This window comes from Rhinoderma darwinii, chromosome 11 (assembly GCF_050947455.1).
Source record: "Rhinoderma darwinii isolate aRhiDar2 chromosome 11, aRhiDar2.hap1, whole genome shotgun sequence".
NCBI classification, from domain to species: Eukaryota; Metazoa; Chordata; class Amphibia; order Anura; family Rhinodermatidae; genus Rhinoderma; species Rhinoderma darwinii.
Window position 1 is genome coordinate 95,062,597 of NC_134697.1, and position 22,825 is coordinate 95,085,421.

Consider the following 22,825-nt stretch of genomic DNA (forward strand, 5'->3'; position numbering starts at 1 on the left):
ACCAAATGGAAGCCATGTACACACGTATGGTCGAAAGTTTTTGAAAGTTTCTACATTGACCAGATTACACATCTGGATTAAATGACTAACATTTATATATTTTGGGATTGTTCCAGATCTGTCATGTGACCACACCGGAACCCAAAACTATGTCCTGAAAGGGGGTCCTGTGCTACACTGTTTCCATGACTCCCATGCACTTCTATCTATTGGAGTTACGGAAACAGCGTAGCTCAGCGAGGTCGGCTGTCTCCGGACTCCCGTTCTATTATGCACCTATGCTTCGACCAGATTGTGGTGGCAAGAAGCTGCCTCATGAGGTGGGTCAGGGGTCGGGAAACTTCCGTTCAGGAGATAGGTGTGGATCCAAGTGGTCGGACCCGAAACTATCGGACATTTATGGCATGTACTGCGGCTATGCCATAAATGTCTCTGGGGACTCAACCACTTTAAAGAGCAAAATTTAAAGAAAAAATCTTTTATCACAGACTGTCAATATATAATCTACGAGAAATAAGAAGAACGTTTTTTTTATGTCTCTAAATGGCAAATACATCTCTGTCCCGGAGAAGCAGGATACATGACCTGCAGGTGCTGTAACAGGCAGTCATTATGACTGGTAATGCAACATGAGAGAATTCGGAGAAGGGAGGCGGCTGAATAGGGAGGGAGCAGTAAGGACTGTTATGTACATCGGACACAAAAGGGGTGGTGTTGACGGCCAATATACCTGAAGAGCAGTGCGAATGACCAAATCATGGACATGACACACAAAGCTCTATAACCAAAAAATTACTAGCATGTCCAAAATAAAACGGCACATATGGCAGAAATAAAGAGAGGAGGTTAGATAGGTCTGGGGTATTGAATTGAGCTTCTCTTTGTTTGTCCTGGTATAGTTATTTATATATATATTGTATAGGAGTAAGGTCGAAACTATACAGTGGATACTTCTGTAGGATAGGCCAGTGAAGGTATATAGATATTCCCAAGGAGATTATTGATATCAATGAAATATGCCTATTTATGAGTTTTAAATAAAAATGGTGGACGGTAGAAATAATCTTCTGACATCTGTCTTTAGTTGTGCCTGTATACCTTTGCCACTCCATGGAGATTAAAGAGGTTGTCCAGTCCTAAGAAATTGATGGCCTATCCTCAGGATGGGCCATCAATATCTGATCGGTCGGGATCCGACTCCCGGCACCCCCACCAATCAGCTGTTTTGAAGGGGCGAGCGCTACTTCTTCACTTCCTTTACTGCTCACACTGTGAATTGCCGACACACTGGTAGCGCCATTTCACAGTATTACATTGAAGTGAATGGGAGAAGGCTGTAATACTGTGAACCACCGCTACAAGCAAGGCGACGATTCACAGTGTGAGCAGTAAAGGAAAAGAAGGGGAAGCGATGCCCGCACGAGCGCTGCGGCACCTTCAAAACAGCTGATCGGTGGGGGGGGGGGGGTGCCAGGAATCAAACTACGACCGATCAGATATTGATGGCCTATCTTGAGGATAGGCCATCGATTTATAAGGACTGGACAAACCACTTTAATGGAACAAAATGAAAACGGAACAGATTACAAAACCCCCATCTGCACCAACTCCTAATGTTATAGGTTATCCCGTCATTACAGCGGAATCACAGTTTTGATGCGACCATATTGACTTACCATGTTTTAAATCCAACTAAAAGTGAACTTCTGTAGACAGAACATCGATTCTTGACAACCACAACATTGATACAGATGAAGCACTCTTCAACGTCAATCTAAATTAGGCTCTGTTCACATTGGCGCCATGGCTTCCATTTACAATGGCCATGGCGCTCCACTGGATTCCTCATGACTGACAGACTCCCACTGACTTATAATGGGGTCCATCGGGGATCCGTCATTTAAAGGGCAAGAATAGCACTGCATACTGTGATATTCTTGCCGTTAAAAATGACGGAAACCACAATGGAACCCCCGATGGAGGCTTGTAGCGCAAGTTTGAATACATCTTTACTTGGCCAATGTTTAGATCGCTATCATATACTCAATGAGTGTAGCATGCTGCGCTATGGTCACGGACACCCCAATGGAACCTATTAAAGTCGATGGGTTCCGTCGGCGGTGTCCATTGTGGAACGGAACCGTTGCTTGTTATTCCCTTGTTCTGCTCTCCTGACAGAGCAGAAAAACTAAACACACCGACGCAGGTGTGAACTAAGCCTTAAATGTATAAGCTCCCCTAAATCCATCCGCTTATTAGCTATTCCCAGCGGAGGACTAGCTACAAATCTCTCAGTGTGATGTCACAAAAGACCAAAAGTACCACATGACTGTGTGTAATACTTTTACTGTGGCTCAAACGTGAAGCACCCAGTAGATACTGTCAGTCCAGTAATTCACAGAAACATATCACGCATGGGTTTCTAAGTGTTTAGTTAGGTAACCTTTCAACACAAAACATTCCCCACATTTTGAACATCTATATGGTTTCTCCCCAGTGTGTTGTTTTTCATGCGCAATAAAACTTGTGCGATCTAAAAAAGATTGATCAGAAAATACTTTGTTTTCAATATGTCCTTCTCGCACCCGAGTGGTACGATTAGGACGATACTTTCTACATTCCGAATGTGAGGAGAGCTTTTCAGTCGAATGAACTCTCTGGTGTAACTCTGCGCCGGTACGACTTTCCCCATGGTGGATACGTTGCTGTCCTGGTACATGAGTCCTGTAATGTGCGGTAAGAGAAGATAATTCTTTGAAACTTTTCCCACATTCTGAACATGTGAGAGACTTCTCTTCTCGGAGATATCTCAGTTGTCCTTTCAGGTGGGATTGAGAAGTAACATTTTCCGAGGCCTGATCTTTCGGTCGGTCTCCAAAGTGACTTCTGTAATGAATTGTTAAGGAAGACACACTTTTAAAAGACTGGTCGCACGCTGGACAAGAATAGGTTTTTTCTTTTTTGTGAACGCCTTCATGGCGTTCCAGTCGTGCCCGATTGTGAAAACACTTTCCACACTCAAAGCACCTAAACGGTTGCTGACCTGTGTGATTTCGTTGGTGGACGACAAGTCCGGAGCGATCTCGGAAACATTTGCCACAGTCGTCGCAGGAATATGGCTTTTCTCCAGTGTGTATCCTCTGATGTATCACAAGGCCGGAACGATCAGTGAAACGTTTGTCACATTCGGAACAAGAGAATGGTTTCTCTCCTGTGTGGACTCTTTGATGTCTGTCTAGATGGGAACGACTCGGGAAACATTTACCACATTCGAAGCAAAGGAACGGTCTCTTCCGAGTTTGAGGAGCACATTCTGCGCTTTCAGACAACGCACTACGCTTCCCCCCCGAGTGAATTCTGCTGTGGTTACTAAGATGTCCCCTTTTCGTGAAACCTTTACCGCACACGAGACATACATACATCTTCTCTTGTTTGTGATTCTTTTGATGTTCGGCAAGAACTTTGCTACTCGTAAAACTCATTCCGCATTCCGGGCATAGAACTGGGGTATGACCTGTCTGACCCTCCTTTTCTTGGGTCAGCAGTTCCGTACCGACAGAGGAAGGTACTTCATGAATTGCTTGATGGGCAATGACATTTGCACGGTCTGCAAACTGTTTACCACACTCTGGACAGGCAAAAGGTTTTTCTCCTGTGTGAACTCTATGATGGGTCACAAGCTCAGATTTTTTGGAAAAACAATCTCCACATTCCGAGCACGTTAATTTTTTATGTTTCAAGTGACTGATGACATGCAAATTAAGTTGTGTTGTGCTGGGGAATGCCTTCAAACAATAAGAGCATCGAAATGCCTTTTCACCATTTAAGGATTCCCGGGAGGACAATGTCTCGGACTTTGTGTAGTCACTGTCTGAAAGACCCTGTGTGTACTCCATTTCACTATCTTCTTGGTCAAGCCCAGTAAAAATGGAAGTTCTTCCCATGTGTGGTTCGTTAAAGTAGTCTGAGTTTTCGTTAACGGGAGATTCATAGTTTATTTCATCAAGATCGGTAACAGTCAACGTTTCCACATCAGTGAAATCTTCATCACATGAACTTAATTCTTCTTTTATATGAATTAATAGGGGATCTTTCTGTAGATCATGAGCAAATGTCAGCTTCTCAAATAATGCTGGTTCCTTCTTTTGGTCAACGCTTTTCTCTATCAAACCGGTATTGCTGTCAGATTTGACTCCATTACAAGAGATAGAATCCTCTGTTATCTGGGAATTCGATGGGATAACATCTTGAGGTTCATCTGACAGATGTTCATCGAAGACAGATGGCAAATATGCTTCTTGAGATGTTGTTTTGTCGTCAGTCCTGGAAACTTGGCATTGTAAAATGTTGATGGACTCTTCGGGTACAGAGCATTTTTTTGTTGTAAGGTTTCCTGCTGGGCTCTTCTGGCTTTCAGGATTATCTGGTGAGGAGACATGTACAATTTTTACTGGGCGTCAAATTACGAAGTTGACGTTACCAATTTGCTCCTCTCAATATTCCACTGCCCAAGATCACAAGTTATTCAATTACCCAACACCCAATTTTGCAAGTTTTCATTGGAAGTAACTTTTAGAAATCAAGGGCCTGACCTATGCAATGGTCTCAAAACCTACTAGACCGACTACTTTTTACTTTTAGATCTGGAATGCCAATTTATTTTTGGATTGAGGTCTCATATTTGATGTTCTTTCATACATTCAAGATGTTTTTATTAATTAATTTACATTAAATAAAAGATAACAAGGTGGGAAAAAAAAAATCGAAGCTAGTCGAACGGATACTAAGGGCCGAGTTATGAGTATATGGGATCCCTGGATTTCCTATACTTCTACCCCTGATGTACGGAAGCTGCTGGCCTTATCTTTTTGAGCTGTGTACATCCTGTGTCCACGCACTCTCTGGTTGCTTCTTTTTTATCTGACTTCATATACAAATGTCATGTGACCGCGATCTATTTTTTGATTTTTATTCTTGTTTGTTCTTTTGCTTTTTTTTTTCTGTTCTAAATATATTTGCATGATATATTTACGTATACGCTTCCTTTTTATATTCTTTGATTTGTATAATGTCGAATCCTTTGTAAACGCCGCACCGTGCGTTGGTTATGTCTCGAATAACTTATTATGTTTCATGTTTTCTGAAGAAAGGAATGTATACTTTTTTTGCCTGTTTCAATTAAAAAAAAACTTTTGAAACTAACAGATAACAAGGTAACCTGGCTAAGCGGAGCTACGACCAATTTTTGGGAAAACGCTCAGTCCTGATCATCGCCCTGTGTAAACAGGGCAACGATCAAATGATGAACAAACATACGCTCGTTTATCGGCTGATCGTATCGGTTCTGCAGAATAAATATTATCCTTGTCGGCAGCGCATCTCCCTGTGTGAACAACGACGCGCTGCCGACATGATGGAAATGTATGAGGATGAGCGATCGTAGTAATGATCGCTCCTCCCCATACATAACCAATCACTGCTCCTTGTGAAAGAAGCAAACGAGCGCCATCAACGAGCCGTCTCACTGATTGGCGCTCGTTTACACGGCCCTTGTAAGAGGACCCTTAATCGGCATCTCCAGTGATCAAAACTTTATATATTTGCTTGAAAACCATTACTTATTAATTGCAAACTTACGCAAAGCTCTCGGAGACCGGTTCTTCTCCATCATGAGGTCCTTGTACTGATCCTTGTGTCCTTCTATATACTCCCACTCCTCCATGGAGAAACAGACCGTGATGTCCTCATATCGAAGCGTAACCTGACACAAACAATGACAAAGTCATCATCCGCGCCGTTTCCTTAGGTATATAATGTCCCGGCATTCCCAGCAGTCCTCACCTCCCCACTTAACAGCTGGATTATCTTGTTGGTGAGGTCCAGGATCTTCGTATCACTCCTTCTCTCTTGTATTAGTGACTGAGGTCTTACCCATTCCCCACACTTTTTCACCATGATAGAATCCTACAAAGGCATAAAAAACGTTTGCTTATACAGCTGATTTGCAATATAGTCAAATATTAAAGGATTCCAGCGGAAAAATATAAAAGCTCCATTACGCCGAGCCTACAAGACTTACCTAACATTTAGTCAATCCCGTCAGTTGCACAATTTTAGTTTTTTCGCTGGTGGGCCATGCCAGTAATAGAGTAATAGTGGCTATGGTGATCTGTGTGCCTCGTCCAAGACACAATTATTCCTACAGCTCTTCTTTTGATATCCTGGTGACATCAAACCCCCTAGTGGCTTAAGCTCTGTACATAATATTCATCAGCCCCGCACTGGATAGCCTCTTCCCTTGTCCCTTATTTACGACGGAGGTCGGGTGAGTATAAAACGGGCTGAGCCCGCTCCTTAAGGAGTCAGAAGGTGAAGAGAAAAAATGTAGTGTAATTACGGGTATCGGCGCCAGGCTGAAGAGGATTAGGAACGGAGTCAAGTGCATAGGATCTAGGAGATCTTTTATTGAGAAGACGACGCGTTTCTGGACCGGACTGGTCCCTTCGTCAGGTCAGTATACAATAGTTGCACGTGTGGTGTGCACATATATATGCAGTAAAAAGACCGGGAACACTTCAATTAACATACAAATTATCAATGGAGAAATCGCAGTTTTTTTCCCCATTCAACCAGACAAAGCATTTTTTTTCAAGTTTCCCAGTACATTATATGGTACAGTAAATGGTGCCGTATAAAACGACAACTCGTCTCGCAAAAAAACAAGCCCTATATCAATGGAAAAATAAAAAAGTTTTGACATTTGGAAGACGGGGAGGTAAAAGCGAAACGGAAAATCCGAAAAATGGCAGCGGAGGGAAGGGGTTAAATACCTAAGTGCAAGTGAAGGCTCTACATCCAGAAGTCTAAAAGAGCCCCTAAAATATTTCCCTCCACATTTACTGCGACATTCCCGGAGCCCCCTCACCTCTCCAGTCAGCACGTAGACGATCTCCAGGGTGAGACTTAATATCATCTCCATTATTGGCCTCCTGTCCATCATTTGTGAGATAGTCCGATGTTCTGCCAATGGACTGCGGAGCAGGTGGGAGCGTCGTCTAGGATCCTGCAGTTGATTAAATAACCATAAATTTTTCTTCACATATGACACTATTAGTATACTGAGAGGAAGGTCGGGAAGTTTTTTCGACTTAGGCCTCCTACTGCGACTCAGGCCTCCTACTGCGACTCAGGCCTCCTACTGCGACTCAGGCCTCCTACTGCGACTCAGGCCTCCTACTACGACTCAGGCCTCCTACTACGACTCAGGCCTCCTACTACGACTCAGGTCTCCTACTACGACATAGGCCTCCTACTACGACTCAGGCCTCCTACTACGACTCAGGCCTCCTACTACGACTCAGGCCTCCTACTACGACTCAGGCCTCCTACTACGACTCAGGCCTCCTACTACGACTCAGGCCTCCTACTACGACTCAGGCCTCCTACTACGACTCAGGCCTCCTACTACGACTCAGGCCTCCTACTACGACTCAGGCCTCCTACTACGATTTATGCCTCCTACTACGACTCAGGCCTCCTACTACGACTCAAGCCTCCTACTACGACTCAAGCCTCCTACTACGACTCAAGCCTCCTACTACGACTCAAGCCTCCTACTACGACTCAAGCCTCCTACTGCGACTCAAGCCTCCTACTACGACTCAGGCCCCCTACTACGACTTAGGCCTCCTACTACGACTTAGGCCTCCTACTACGACTCAGGCCTCCTACTACGACTCAGGCCTCCTACTACGACTCAGGCCTCCTACTACGACTCAGGCCTCCTACTACGACTCAGGCCTCCTACTACGACTTAGGCCTCCTACTACGATTTATGCCTCCTACTACGACTCAGGCCTCCTACTACGACTCAAGCCTCCTACTACGACTCAAGCCTCCTACTACGACTTAGGCCTCCTACTACGACTTAGGCCTCCTACATTTGGAGTGTGCCCTGGGAAAAGCTCCTGACGTATACATTAATCGTAGGCTGTGACGGATGCCTAACAGTGGCGTCCGTCACCATAGACTATAATGGTATCTGTGAAACGGATACATCATGAACTGCAGTCAAGAGAGTTCATGTCTACCATTATAGTCTATGGTGACGGCCGCCACTATTAGGCATCACCCATAGACTATAATGGTATCCATTTAACATATACGTCATGAAAAGCTATTAAAAATCCCATGACGTATACATAAAAACATATGCCCGTGACAGATGCCGCCACCTATAGGCTCCCATATTAAAAAACGTAAACTACGCGGTCTACATTTTTCACGGGATTCCGTTGTATAATATCGTGTCGTCTAGTGCGCTATTCCATAGCTTAAAAATAAGGGATACTGATGTATATGAACACGACGGAGGACACTATTTTGGTCTCAGTCGGGCTAACGGAGCCGTATGGACACGTTTAGCGAGAATGTGATGTGGAGGCGGATTATTCACGCAAATCCGATGCCTTCATCATTTTAAAGGACTCCACTTAACTATCTGTGGGATTGTATGGGGGGGGGGGGGGATACTTCCTGTAGCCTTAAAATCACGTTGCATGTAGGACAGACGTCAAAGGTCCTCTGGCTAATTGATGGAAGTCCCAAATGAGGGAACCCCCTCTATTAGGGCTCATTCAGTTAAACGTGTATCACGTCCGCGTGACGGCGGTCATATGGGCTCAATGGGGCCATTCAAACGAGCGTCGTTTCAACGGAGCGTGTGAAGGGTCCGTGAAAAAATAGGACATGTTCTATTTTACCGCGTGTCACGCATCCCTCCATCGACTCAATCACAGGCTGCGGCGGTCACATGAGCTGCAGTGTTACCGGGCTGCTCGGCGACAAGAGGGACGTATCGCCATGACAACGGAGAGCCCAAAGGGACCGCGATCTGGTGACGAGAATCGGTAGGGAGGGTTCCCATTACTGCTGGTACGATGACGCCAAGGCTTCGTTTCTAACATGCGTTGGTGCGCAGCAGCCTGGGTAACCCCTTCACGTTGCACCATGGCGGCCATGTATCAGTATCAGTGAGGGTCCGACCTCTGGGAATGAAGGGGCCACAGCACTAATTTACCGTTGCTTACACTTTACTGTTTTTCCCGCCCCAGCCACCCACCGTGCAGGGAATTGCAGCACGGCCGATTGACGAGGAAGGGAAAAGGGGTCGCAGCGCTGCGGCCCAATCATTCTTATAATCGGGGCGTCCCAGAGGTCGGACCTCACTGAGCATAAGGCCATATGCCATGACTTTATAGGAGAATACCCCTTTAATCTTTGTATAATGAAACGATCTGCAACTTTCCAGCACACTTTGTCTTTGAATTACATTTTTAAGATCTCCGTTGGCTGTCAGTGAATGAAAACATTCTTGATTATATACAATTGCATCCAGTCTAGGGAATCTTCTGTGAGCTAAACCGGGCAGAATCTGGCATAGAAACGTCGTTAAAATGTCAGTCTCGCTCCGCTCTCCCGCCCGATGTTAGTTCGGGGAGAGACGCTGCTGCACGCCGGGCGGTACTGTCGCCGTGGCAACTGTACAATGGCTGGAGGGTATCGCGCACAGGTTCAATTCTAACTAATTGGACCTGTGCGTGATACACTTGGAGTGTCGTATGGTTGCCATGGCAACAGTACCGCGGAGCGTCTCTCCATGACCGATGTTAGTTCGGGCTGGAAAGTACAACTGGACGGACATTTTAAAAGTATTCTGGAAAAAATTGCGTCCGTTTCTGCCGCTCGACAGTTATGTGGGGTGGAGCTTAGCAAAAAGAGGCACCGATGTATTTACTATCGTTTAAGCCAGAAACTGCCGTAAATTCTAGCGGAAATCGACACCAAAAACTGGAAGGCGTAATTTAATTTAGCGGCGCACGTGCACATACGCCAGAAATTTATTAAGAGGTGTATGCAGTTTCCCAAAGCCCCCATATGTTGTATATAATACAGCGCCCCCTAGTGGCCAATCTATTGTGTGTACATTGACTAGGACACCAGTCCTTCCTGTGAGATTTTTTTGGGGGCGTCTAACCACCCCAGAGTTGTCACTGACATCAGCTAAAAAAAATGCCAGTCTTTGTTTGCGCCATTTTTTCAGCAGACACGTGGGTGGTGTAATATCACGTGACCGGCTCATACACCTGACTGGAAACCGAGCGCATTACGGACTGCGGTAAAGTGAAAACAAATGTGCGACATCACGTGATCTAAGTCACGTGACACCAGCAGCCGCCTCTAATATATGATGGAAGTGCTGCTGTATATGGCCTGTATCTACAGTCTGCGTATGACTGCTGGGAGCGCAGCACTGACCTGCACCAGCTCCGCTCCCGGGATGTCACCGGAAGTCATTCCCCGGAATTAGAACCGAGGCTGTACGCCGACAGTAGAGGCAATTATCATGGAAGATGGGGTTTCCTATGTCTCTCTACGTCACTTCCTGTACGTGCGTGCCAAGCCTCCTTCCCGGAAAACCATTTCAATATTGTGATTGGCCGTGAGACGTAATGTGGGATGAGTACGGATTAGGATTCTGGGAGTTGTAGTCTTATTGTTGTATTTACTTCAGGAACCCTTACTTGGAAACAATGTTTTACTTTGCTGACATTAGTCTGTATGTATATATATATATATATATATATATATATATATATATATATATATATATAAAATTCACTAAAAAAGGAAGGATTGATTGGTTGTAAGACGCTGAGGGTATGTGCACACACACTAATTACATCCGTAATTGACGGACGTATTTCGGCCGCAAGTCCCGGACCGAACACAGTGCAGGGGGCCGGGCTCCTAGCATCATGGTTATGTACGATGCTAGGAGTCTCTGCCTCGCTGCAGGACAACTGTCCCGTACTGAAAACATGATTACAGTACAGGACAGTTGTCCTGCAGCGAGGCAGAGACTCCTAGCATCGTACATAACTATGATGCTAGGAGCCCGGCCCCCTGCACTGTGTTCGGTCCGGGACTTGCGGCCGAAATACGTCCGTAAATTACGGACGTAATTAGTGTGTGTGCACATACCCTTACAAATCGAAGAGGTGCAACGTGACCCTTTTATGTGGCCCCAAAGGGGCTGAGTTAGGCCTCGTTCAGACGGTGCTAAAAAAAAACTGCCGTGTAAACGTGTCAAAAAAGCGATTTTAAAATACAGGCGTTCTTGATGTGTTTTGTCGCTTTTTTATTGGCGCGTAAAAAGGACTCCCATTGACTAATTAGGCGCATGCTTATGCGCCAAAGAATTGACCTGACGCTTCTTTTTGTACACTACGCGTTTTTCAAACGCACGTAAAAAAATGTGACGTATGTACTAAGAATGCTTTTTCCCATTGATGTCAATGGGAGGCTTAAATCATGCGTTTTTCAGTGTGTAAAACGCGACAAAAGATCACATCGAATACACACCATGTGAACAGGACCTAAGAGGACAAGGCACAGATTTCCCCAGAATTAAGTAACAATGTTGTCAGTCACAGATGTCCATGAAGCAGGGCGCCAGCCGCAGATGTCTCCATAACTATGTGCCCGCCCCAGATGCCCCTATGTGCCTGCCCCAGATGCCCCTATGTGCCCGCCACACAAACCCTCATAAGTGCCAAGAAAAGATGCTCCAATAAGTGGCGACCAGTGATTTCCATACATAATCTGCAGGCGAGGTGGATCAGTTATTCAAATGTTTGTCTTGTGGGTGGAGTCCCCGTTTCACGAGCGCTCTTACGCTTTATAAAGAAGGACTGCCCTTCTGAAACATGGCGTCACGGCTGGGCGGGAGGATCGGGTTGTGTCATTTACGTAACTTTCGCATTAAAAAAAGAATATCCGGACGAAAGTTTGAATTATTACAACACGTAGCCGGATTCATGTCTTGATTTTTGCGGGACAAGTTGTCGTTTTTCATGGCACCGTTTATTGTACCGCATAATGTACTGGGAAGCCGAAATTTTTTATTTGTGGGCTGAAATGGGCAAAAAACAGAGATTACCCCATTTTTTGGGGGTTTTGTTTTTACGGCGTCCATCAGGTGGTAAGAACGACATATTGACCTCATTCTACAGGTTGATCCGATTACGGCGACACCAAATTTATGCGTTTTGTTTTATGTTTTACCACTTATAAAAAATAAAACTATTTGCTAAATTCAAAAAATGTTTTGTGAGCTATAACGTTTTTATTTTTCCGTCTACATAGCTGTATGACGACTTGTTTTTTGCGGGATTAGTTGTGCTTTTTAATAGCACCACTTTAGGGTACATATAATTTTTTAATTAACTTTTTTGGGGGGGATTATAAAAAAAAACCTGAAATTCCGCCATTGTTCTTTGCGTTTTTAAATTGACGCCGTTCACTATGCGACGTAAATAACATGTTACCTTTATTCTATGGGTCGGTACGATTACGGCGATACCACATATGTAGAGGTTTTTTATGATTTACGACTTTTGCACAATAAAAACACTTTTGAACTAAAATTATTTGTTTTTGCATCGTCGCTTTCCAAGAGCCGTAATTTTTTTATTTTTCCATCAATGTAGTGATTTTTTGGGCTTGTTTTCTGCGGGACAAGACGTAGTTTTGAATGGTACTGTTTTGGGGTGCATGGGACTTATTGATTCATTTTTATTATGACTTTTTTGGGGGGCAATGGAAAAAAATAGCAATTTCGCCATTGTTTTTTGCGTTTTTTTTTTACGGTGTTCACCTTGCGGTTTAAATTACATATTAACTTTATTAATGGAGTCATTACGGTCGCGGCGATACCACATATGTGTACTTTTATTTTATTTTTTACACTTTTGCTAAATAAAACCACTTTTTATGGAAAAAAATGGATTTTTTTACTGTAACTTATTATTAATCTTTATTTCACATTTATTATTTATTTTTTTACTGTAATTTTTATTAATAATCTTTATTTCACATTTATTACTTCTTTCACTAGTCCCACTAGGGGACTTTACAGCGCGATCTTCAGATCGCTGCTATAATGCTTTGGTATACTTCGTATACCAGAGCATTATTGCCTGTCAGTGTAAATCTGACAGGCAATCTGTTAGGACGTGCCTCCGGCGCGTCCTAGCAGGCATATGTCCAGGGCAGACCTGGGGGCTTTTATAAGGCCCCCGGCTGCCATGACACCCCATCTGAAACCCGCGATTGCATTTGTGGTCCGCCGATGGGTGACAGGGGGAGCTCACTCTCTCTGTAAACAAGTTAAATGCCGCGGTCGCTATTGGCGGCATTTAACGGGTTAAACGGCCGCGATCGAAGTAAACTTCAATCGCAGGCGTTGGAGCAGGAGCTCAGCTGTCATCAGACAGCTGAGCCCCGGCTCCAGCCTGCACAGGAGACCCGTGCAGGACTTAGACTGGGCCACCGTGAAAAGGCGTCAGCCTAGCCTAAGGCCCCTTAGTGACCAACGTTAAAAGGCGCATTGTTGGTCACTAAGGGGTTAAGGCCCCATGCATGCGGCCGTGCCCACAATCACGGGCCGCGATTGCGGCCATGGTCGGCTGCCGACGACCGCCAGCATTTTCGGCCCGTGCTCTTATACAAAGTATCGGAGCACGGACCGTAAAACAGCAAAAGATGTGACATGTCATATCTTTTGCGGTACACTTCTACGGCCCGGACACCTTCCCGTAAATAAACAGGAAGGTGTCCGTGAACAATAGAAGTGAATGCATCCGTAATTGCGGTCCACAATTACGGACGATTTTTACGGTCGTGTGCATGAGGCCTTAGCCCTGTGATTCTGACAGGCTCCTCCGGAGCCAGGTCACAATAGGAGTACAAAGATGGCATACCTGGGGGCCTTCATTATGCCCCCAGGCTGCCATGCCAACCATCGGCACCCTGCGATCGCGTCGCGGGAAGGGCGATGGGCTTTCAGAGGGGCGATCGGCTGTCAGTCGCCCCCATCTTTCTAACAATTGACCGCAGCATCTAAGGGGTTGAACAAGCAGGATCCCGCTCGTTACAGTAAAGTATGTTACAGCCGACCCCCGCTTTGTATCAGCCCGTGAGCCCGCTCCTTACTTCCCCTACCCGGCTATGACGTCATATACGTATACATCGGGAATGGGTTGTATAAAAAAAGTATACCAATACATGTGCCGCAGATAATATACGGGAAAGAAGCTGGTCAGGTGTTCATGCGTGGAATTCAGAATTGTAATTGGATGATTGTCTCTCCCATTTTCGTGAATCGGCTGCTTTTTAACAATCAGTTCGAGAAAGACCGGAGAGAATCAGCTGCATCCCACCCTTGAGTACTAAATATAAAATATCACATATTAGCAAGAAGAAATATCAGAAATATGTGATGTACACGTGGGCCACCGGCTGTCATCCGCACTCACAATTCGTGCTCGCATTAAGTATGGGAGCACGGTCCGTAAACTCAGAAAGTAAGACATGTCCTATTTTTTTGCGGGTCATTTCTACAGCCTGGACACTGACCCATAAATATACAGGAAGGAGTCCGTGGCCCATAGAAATTAATGGATGAGAATTTTTATCCGCAATCACAGTCGTGTGCATGAGGCCTAAGGAAAGAAAGGCAGAGAATGGGGGTCAGGAAAACATAAATCTGCACAAAGAAATGATGAATATACTGTATATATAAAACATAGGATACCAACAGTGTGGAAAGAAATTCACATGTTGTGTAAACCTAAAAATAAGGGACTTCCGGTTCCGGCGCTGGGGATGCAGGACGCGAGTGACTGAGCTCCCGCTCCCGTCCAGCCTGTAAGCTCGCAATAGCCGCTACGGCGACGATAATCAGCGGGGAAGTCACCAGCCCTGCACACGGCAACATCATCGGTGGTGCCTGTATGGACAGGTACCTCCTCAGAAGCGCGCAGAAGCCAGCCATGGATGAATCAGCCGCGGCCGTGGTAAAGGGAGGTAAGATGGCGGCGCTTCCCGCCACTGCGATCCTGCTATACACGCAGGAAGATGAGCTGCAGCACCATCAGTCCCAGCTTTCAAGCCCGGCAGAGCATGTACTGTCCGCTCTTCCAGTACCCATTGACTATGTAACCCTGGCCCGTGAAGTAGCCAAACAGATAGCGCCAGACCTGCAAAAGGCGCTGGAAAAAACGGTGCAAGATTCTCTAAACCGCGTGCATGCGGAGCTGGCACAAGTGACTATCAGAGCTGATGAGTTAGAACAGCGTATGACGCTGCTGGAGGATGAAAATGAACGCCTGCAATCCAAACTCAGAGGGGTGCTGTCTGTTACTGCGCAGTTGGGGGACAAGGTGGAGGATCTGGAAAATCGCTCCAGGAGGAGCAACCTGCGACTGGTGGGGCTGAAAGAAGCGGTTTTATCTGCTGATTTGCAACGAGTGTGTGAGAGGACATTGCCGGAAGCCTTAGGTCTCCCCCGTCCATGCCGGGTGGAGAGGGCGCATAGAGTGGGGCCGGACCCCAGAAACCTCCCAGCAACAGCTGACCAAAATTCACATCGTCCCAGACAAGTGATATTCAAACTGTTGGATTACAATGATAAGGTGGCACTCATGAAAGCTTTCCGCAGCAGATCGCGTCCTTTGGAAATAATGGGCATGAAAGTGCTACTATTTGAGGATTTCTCGGCGGAGGTTGCAAAACGAAGGCGGGCTTTCAGCAAGATCTGCACCGCACTGTTCCAAGCGAGAATACGCTTTAGCCTGCAGTACCCAGCCATCCTGCGGGTGTTTCAAGAGAACGGGCGGCGGAATAAGGTTTTCACCACTCCACAGGAAGCGGAGGACGCACTTGTGGAGCTTTGTGGGAACAGATCACAGCAAGAGGAGCGTCACAGTCCAGTACATAGTCCGCAGCGCAAGTCAAGAGAAGACAAAAGGAACCGGCTAAATATGGAGCGTACCTGGGCAGAAGCCTTAATGCCCACACCTGGAAGATCCCGGGGGGGTCGAGCCGGAAATAGAGGGGACTCTCCGAAGCCGCAGAAGCGAACACGGGACCGCACCCGATCCACGTCTCCTGATTGACGGACGAAGTCCTTTTTGGCGCATTTTATTTAAGCTGTTGTGATGATGATTTTGTGGACGCTGTAGACCAATTGCAGATTCCGACCAGCTACAGATAAGTTTACAGATAATCTGAAAGTTATTGAGGGGGATATTTTGCGGTCTTATACAGCACTATGTACCGGTCAATAGTTGACCTATTGTTACAATGTTACAATGTTATCAAGGTTGAAGTATATGCATTCTGATATTTCCCTGCATTTTCACTGCAAGATATTTGTGAGGGAGTTAGATCAGGATCTGAGATTGTCCCTGGTGGGCGGGATTGAACGGGAGTTATACAATGCCTCCCCCACACAAGGGATTAGTGTTATCTGTTACAATGGCAGACTGAGGGAAATTGTGGTAGGAGATAGGGGACACGGAGGTAGGGAAACCTTGAAGCGAAGCAAGGTTCATAGGGAAATGTGAGGATGCAATCCTAACGGACTCTAGGCTGTTAAAGTAATGATAAGGGAATGTACATAAGGGTGCGCAGGCGACAAAGAGGTACTGAGGGGACAAGGGCAGATGTTACTTCCTCATGGAAGGAGCCATATAGGCAGGCTGGGGGGGGAGGGGGAGGGAGGGGCGCGTTCTGGCATAACAGAAAAAAGTGAAGTCACATACACCAGTGGGTATTAAGGGATTGCTAACCCTTGCCGCAGGTGATTTTATGATTTTGTTAGGTAAGGGATGGTTGGCCTTGTTGGTTCTGGCTTACAAGCCAGGGTTTGGTTATGATGTTAATGTTAATGTTTGTACATGGCTCTTGGGAAAAGACGGATCTGACTCCCTGGACTCCACACGACTTTTAGGCACTTTAGCTCATCTTAAACACGGTCCAATAACATGAAAATAGTTTCTTGGAACGTTAAAGGGCTGAGATCCCCACAGAAACGGACCAAACTTTTAAGGCACATGAAACGATTGCATCCTGATGTGGCCCTATTGCAGGAAACTCACCTTGCCGAGCCGGAGTTTAAGTATTTGCAAAAGTTCTGGGTGGGTCAGGTTTTTGGCTCGTCGGCAAGGGAGGGTAAGACGGGAGTTCTAATTCTGGTACATAAAAACTTTGCGTTTACGCTGGTGTCCCAGGAGCGGGATGACGAGGGCCGTTGGATCCATCTAGTGATGGAGCATGAAGGGGAAACCATCAGTATTTATAATGTGTATGGCCCAAATACGGTTAACACTGGTTTTTTTGGTCACTTGGAAACCCAACTCCAGCAGGATCGCACTAGGTTTTTGATTTTAGGGGGAGACCTTAACACTGTAAGGTCTTCAAAGGAGGATAGGAGCGCAGGGACTAGTTCGCAGAGAAATAGAGATAAGATCTTGCCCGACTTTTTAAGACACACGGCCCTAATAGATGCGTGGAGGAGTTTACACCCAGATGCGCGGGAATATACACATTTCTCTCATGTTCATCAGTCATGGTCGCGTATTGATTATTTGTTAGTTAGTGACGCAATGGCGCGACGTTTACGTGAAGCGGCAATTGAAGATCTAGTCATTTCGGACCATGCTCCGGTTACCATTACATTGGCTGACACAGTAGCTAGAGGAACGGATTTTATCTGGAGGTTTCCCGCTTTTCTGGCAAAGGATGAGGGCTTTACACAGAAGCTTAAGGGGTGGTGGATGGAATTCGATGGGGATAATGTAGCGCATCGTTCGGAACCGTCATTGTATTGGCGTACAGCCAAGGCGGTAATAAGAGGGAAAATCATGCAGTATATGTCTAATCTTAAACGTAAGACGACCGAAGGATACAAGGCAGCGAGCGACAGATTACGGCGTGCGTACACAGCATTCCTACATTCGCCATCAATGCTATTCGGGGAGGAATGGAAGGAAGCCAAGCGACAGTTTGATCAATGGTTAGACAAAAGAGAGAGTATTTACCGGTCCCAATTTGATGCTGATTTAATGTGTTTCGGCAATAAGGCGGGCAAATTATTAGCGCGGTTAGCAAAGGGGAGGTATACACCGGCACATATTTCAACACTTAAAGAATCAAACGGAACTCCTACCTCGGACCCAAAAAAAATCAATACCATATTAAGTAAATATTACCAAGCCCTTTACTCAGAAACACCCATAGATCTCCAAAAAGGGAGGGAATTTTTGGAGAAGGTGAAGTTGCCAGGGCTCACCCAGGAGCAGAATGGTCATTTGAGCGCGGAGATTACACTAGAGGAAGTTTGGAGCGCCATTAAAACATTATCTAACGGAAAGGCCCCGGGTCTGGATGTATTCACAGGGGAGTTTTTCAAATCTCTGAGAGAAGAAATCAGCCCTACCTTGGTGGCATACTATAATACTTTACTAGGAACGGGAGCTTTACCAGCAGAGGCCAAGGTAGCGCATATAAAGGTGTTACCCAAGAAGGGGAAGAATCCTCTTGACCCGGGGTCGTATCGCCCCATCTCGCTGATAGATCAAGATCAGAAATTGCTCACAAAAATTTTGGCCAATCGACTGGCTATGTATCTACCCATACTGGTGGGAAAATCTCAGGTAGGCTTTGTAAAGGGCAGGGCTGCAGTGACAAATTTACGCAAGGTATTGACGGTGCTAGAAACAGTCAGGCACGATCCCCAGCCAGGTACCAGGCCGGCACTTTTAGCGCTAGACGCAGAGAAAGCCTTTGATAACATACAATGGGAATGGCTGGGGATGGTGCTAGACAAAATGAACATTCAGGGAGATTTCGGGGTCTTCCTGAAGGGAGTCTACAATAGCCCGCAAGCACGTGTTCACTCCTCGGGGTTCCTATCAGATCCCTTCCAATTACATAAAGGAACACGACAGGGTTGCCCCTTGTCGCCCCTGCTATTCAATCTAGCACTGGAACCTATGGCCAGATTCTTGGAGGAATCGGATATGTTCAGAGGCATTCAAGTGGGATCTTGTGCAGTGAAATTAGCCCTGTTCGCTGATGATGTCATACTTTTTATGTCAAACCCTCAGGAGCATTTAGGGAAGGTTTTTCAATTTTTGCAGGAATTTGGGCAATGCTCGGGATACAAAGTCAATATAGCTAAGAGCGAACTGCTGGAGTTGGGCAGGCCATTGCCAAAGACCTTTTGGCAATCCTTGGGTTGCGGGATATCACCGGTGGAACACTGCATTACCTATCTGGGTATCAAAATAGGGAGGGTACCAGACACTCTGTATGGCTTAAATTATCCCCCGTTAATTAAAAAAATACAAGCGGAACTCACTAGATGGGGCCAATTGCCGTTGTCCCTCTTGGGAAGATGTCATCTGATCAAGATGGTTAGTTTTCCTAGATTGCTATACCCCTTTCAAACGCTACCTCTCTTATTGAAGCATGTGGATGTCTCGAAATTGACGGCTTTATTCACTAAATTTATATGGGCAGGAAAAAGGCCGCGCATAGCACTCACCAAGTTCATGATGGGTAAACAAGGAGGGGGTGTGAACTTTCCGAATGTCAGGGGTTATAACGTGGTCTGTCTTTTGCGTCATGTAGTAGATTGGCTTCATGAAACAAGCAATTATTCCAACTTAGATCTGGAAGGGGAGTATGCTTCACCTTGGAACCTGAAAGCTTTGTTACATTGTAGAATCGCTTCTCTTCCGTGCCGTCTCAAAACCTCCATTGTATTGAGAGATACAGTTCTAGCTTGGAAAGTGGTACGTAAGCAGTTTGGGTTACCCCACCTGGTATCGAAGTATATGCCATATATGCCGTTGAGCGGTCATCCGGAGTTTTTACCGGGAATGGACAAGGGGGACGGAATTGCCTCATGGGGGAGGGTAGGCATTGGTAGCGCAGGGGATCTTATGCATACAGAGGAAAAGAGGTGGTTAACTGGGGAGGAAATCACCGCTAAACTCAGACCCATAGTAGATAGAGTCAATTTTTTGCAAGTACTTCAGGTACGAACATTTTGTACCTCCAGGCTCAGGGATTTGAGTAAGGAAGCTACTACGCACACTCTGGATGAGGTCATAGGTCCAACAACTGGGCGGGCGACCATTTCAGGAATGTATAGAGCATTGAGAGAGGGTTTTGTTCGTCCGCAATTAAGGATTAGTTTTAAAAGCTGGGAACGGTGGACTCAGGATCCAGATATAGGAGAGACCATACTGGGGGGTTGGGAGACGGTACGGAAGAGTGTGATAAATGAGAGCTGGAGGGAAACCTATTTCAAGTTGATGCATGCAGCTATATATGGCTTTAATATCTTGCCCTCACAATCTTTCCCTGATCGCATTACAAGTTGTCCCAAGTGCAATACACCACTGACGAATTTGTGGCATGGGGTGTGGGGGTGTGTACATACGAAAGATTTTGGGGGATGGTACAGAAATATATTAAGGACCATTGGAAAACGAATCTCCCAATGACGCCTCAAGCGCTACTATTCCATCAGGCGCGGCCGCCAGAGGAAGAGGGTGCTCGAGGAGTAAGATCACCTCCCGTGTTGGTGCACACGATTTTACTGGTAGCTTTGAGATGCCTCCTGAGTCACTGGTTAGAGGCAGACACGCCGGGGTTAGAATTGATTGTGTCACGGCTGAAACAGTTATTGGTTCTTGAGAGGGTGGAGGTGGAAAGGCGGAAGGAAACGGGAACCAAGAAGCTATTTGATAAGTGGCAAGTATTTATAGAAACGCAATGTACAACAGCCGAAATAGCGGAAATTGTTAGGCCTTTCCAGTACACAAAGTGGTACTGCACACAGCTCTTGGCAGGCGTTTTAGGGAGGATGCAACTGTGAGCCAGCTGGGGGAGAAAGGATGAGTGGAAACTCATTGATGATCTAGGTGGTGTTGGAGTTGGGGGAGTCATGTTTGTTTGGTCCATCCGAAGATCGACAATTATGCCATGTTTCTATGTTGGTGTGTTTATATGTTATGTTGAATTTAATGTTACTCATGATGTAACTCTTACGTGAAATGTTTGTAAGAAAATGTGAAAACTGACAATAAAAAGGATATTTTAAAAAAAAACTAAAAAAAAAAAAACCTAAAAATAATTAGTAATATATGAATATAAATAAGTCCAAAGTAATACAGGAGCACATCCTCACCCTCATGACCGATCAGGAGACTGGTGCTGGGATTTTGAGGTGCAGGTCCCACACTCCATTAACGACTAGTAAAAGCAAATCCCAATACAAATAGTATATAGGAAGGAAGTCCAAAATTAAGCAAAATATAATTTTGCCACAGTACCAGAAGTCATTGGGGGGGGGGGGGGATTTATTAATCCTTTCTACATCAGCTTTCTGGTATAGAAAAGGCACAAAAATGCCCAAAAGTCGCAATTTGCGATTACAATTTTGACTATTTTATGCCGTCATCACCACTTTGCCCGACAAATTTCTTAGAATTTACGCCAGAAAACTGGTGTAAATTATGTCTGAAATCTATTCCAGCCCCTAGTTAGTATAGTTTTCACTCTGTGGGGCATAGCAGGTTAGAGTCCCGTGCTCCGTACCTTGCCCCCCTCGATCAGACATCCCCTTCCCCATCGGACATTTAAAAAATAAAAAGTGGAATAAGGTCATAGAACTACCATTGACTGAATGCTATAAAGGTTGGGAACGACTAACAGGTGACTCAGACATAGACAACACCACACTGAAGGGCAGGGGGAATGCGTAAGACAATCATAAATGAAAGATGGCGGGAATCCTACTTTAGGCCGCATGTACACCACGGTAATTTTGATCTGTAATTGCGGATGGAAGTACAGATCGATTCCTTTCTATTGGCCACGGATACTCTCCCGTATATTTACGGGAAGGTGTGCGGGCCATAGAAAGCATCCACAAAAAATTTCCTATTTTTATTTTTTGACGGACCATGCTCCAATACTTTATAATGGGAGCACGGCCCGCAAATGGTCCGTGCCCGTAATCACGTGTATAGGGGCCTTTTATGGATTTAATATTCTGGTCTCACGCAACTGTCCTGCTAGGATGGGGGCGTGGCTTGGATGGCAGCCTGAGCGGACGTGCGAACCGGAGCTCCCACCATCCTGATTATTATCCTGCTCTGTAGGCACCCATCCTCCACTTACCTGACTGCTGGACCGGAGGAGTCTTGTCCGGTGAGGCTGCTGAGTCCCTCGGTGGGCTTATTTACGGACATCTCGGCCGCTGGAAACGACGAGGTGCGGCGCTGAACGGAGGCCGGAGCCGCCATTTGCAGGCGACAATCTCGGCAGACACACGTTTGCACCACTTTCACTGCAGCGCACATCGGCCTGCAGCACAGACCAGGAGATCGTTGTGGACGGGGTGATTCCTGGCTGCCGGGACTTCAGCTCCTTCAACCCCCCGTGCCATACTTGTCAACCCTTGAGCAGAGCCCTGTGAAGGCCGTGCCTGTGAATCCTGCACGTGGTGGGCAGACATACAGCAGTTGCTGCCCCCTGCTGGCTGCTGGAAGCGCCTAATTGGAATCTCCACCTGCTCTCAGTAATCATCTGCTGCTTTTTGATATATTATACCTTGGCCAGTACTCTGCTGCTTTATTAGATATTATACCTCGGCCAGTACTCTGCTGCTTTATTATATATTATACCTTGGGCCGGCGTTGCCTTGTGGAAACCCTTGTTCTTTGGATACCTGTCTTAGCTCTAGTCGGAATCTTGCTGACCTATCTGTTTGCCATTTCTATTGATTTACGGTACACAGCCGGGTTCTCTATACTACAATTTCTAGACTTTCATTACTTTACTGCCAGGATTTATCTCCTCAGACGTCCACCATTCATTTCTATATTGAAAGAGACTGTACATT

At 45.8% G+C, this 22,825-nt stretch overlaps 1 protein-coding gene across 2 annotated transcripts; it reads right to left on the minus strand.

Moving 5' to 3' along the window:
• Window positions 1-1,941: 1,941 nt before the first annotated feature.
• Window positions 1,942-22,342, minus strand: LOC142663403 (uncharacterized). Of its 2 annotated transcripts, none has more exons than XM_075842014.1 (5): window positions 22,102-22,342; window positions 6,926-7,063; window positions 5,842-5,964; window positions 5,638-5,761; window positions 1,942-4,423 (listed from the first exon to the last, which is right to left on the minus strand). In XM_075842014.1, the coding sequence occupies exons 2-5, from the start codon at window positions 6,998-7,000 to the stop codon at window positions 2,409-2,411; spliced, it is 2,337 nt and encodes a 778-aa protein (XP_075698129.1). In that variant the 5' UTR covers window positions 7,001-7,063; window positions 22,102-22,342; the 3' UTR covers window positions 1,942-2,408. The 2 variants fall into 2 exon arrangements, with proteins under 2 accessions (XP_075698129.1, XP_075698127.1); XM_075842012.1 differs by lacking the exon at window positions 22,102-22,342 and adding an exon at window positions 10,318-10,417.
• Between the last annotated feature and the right edge of the window lie 483 nt (window positions 22,343-22,825).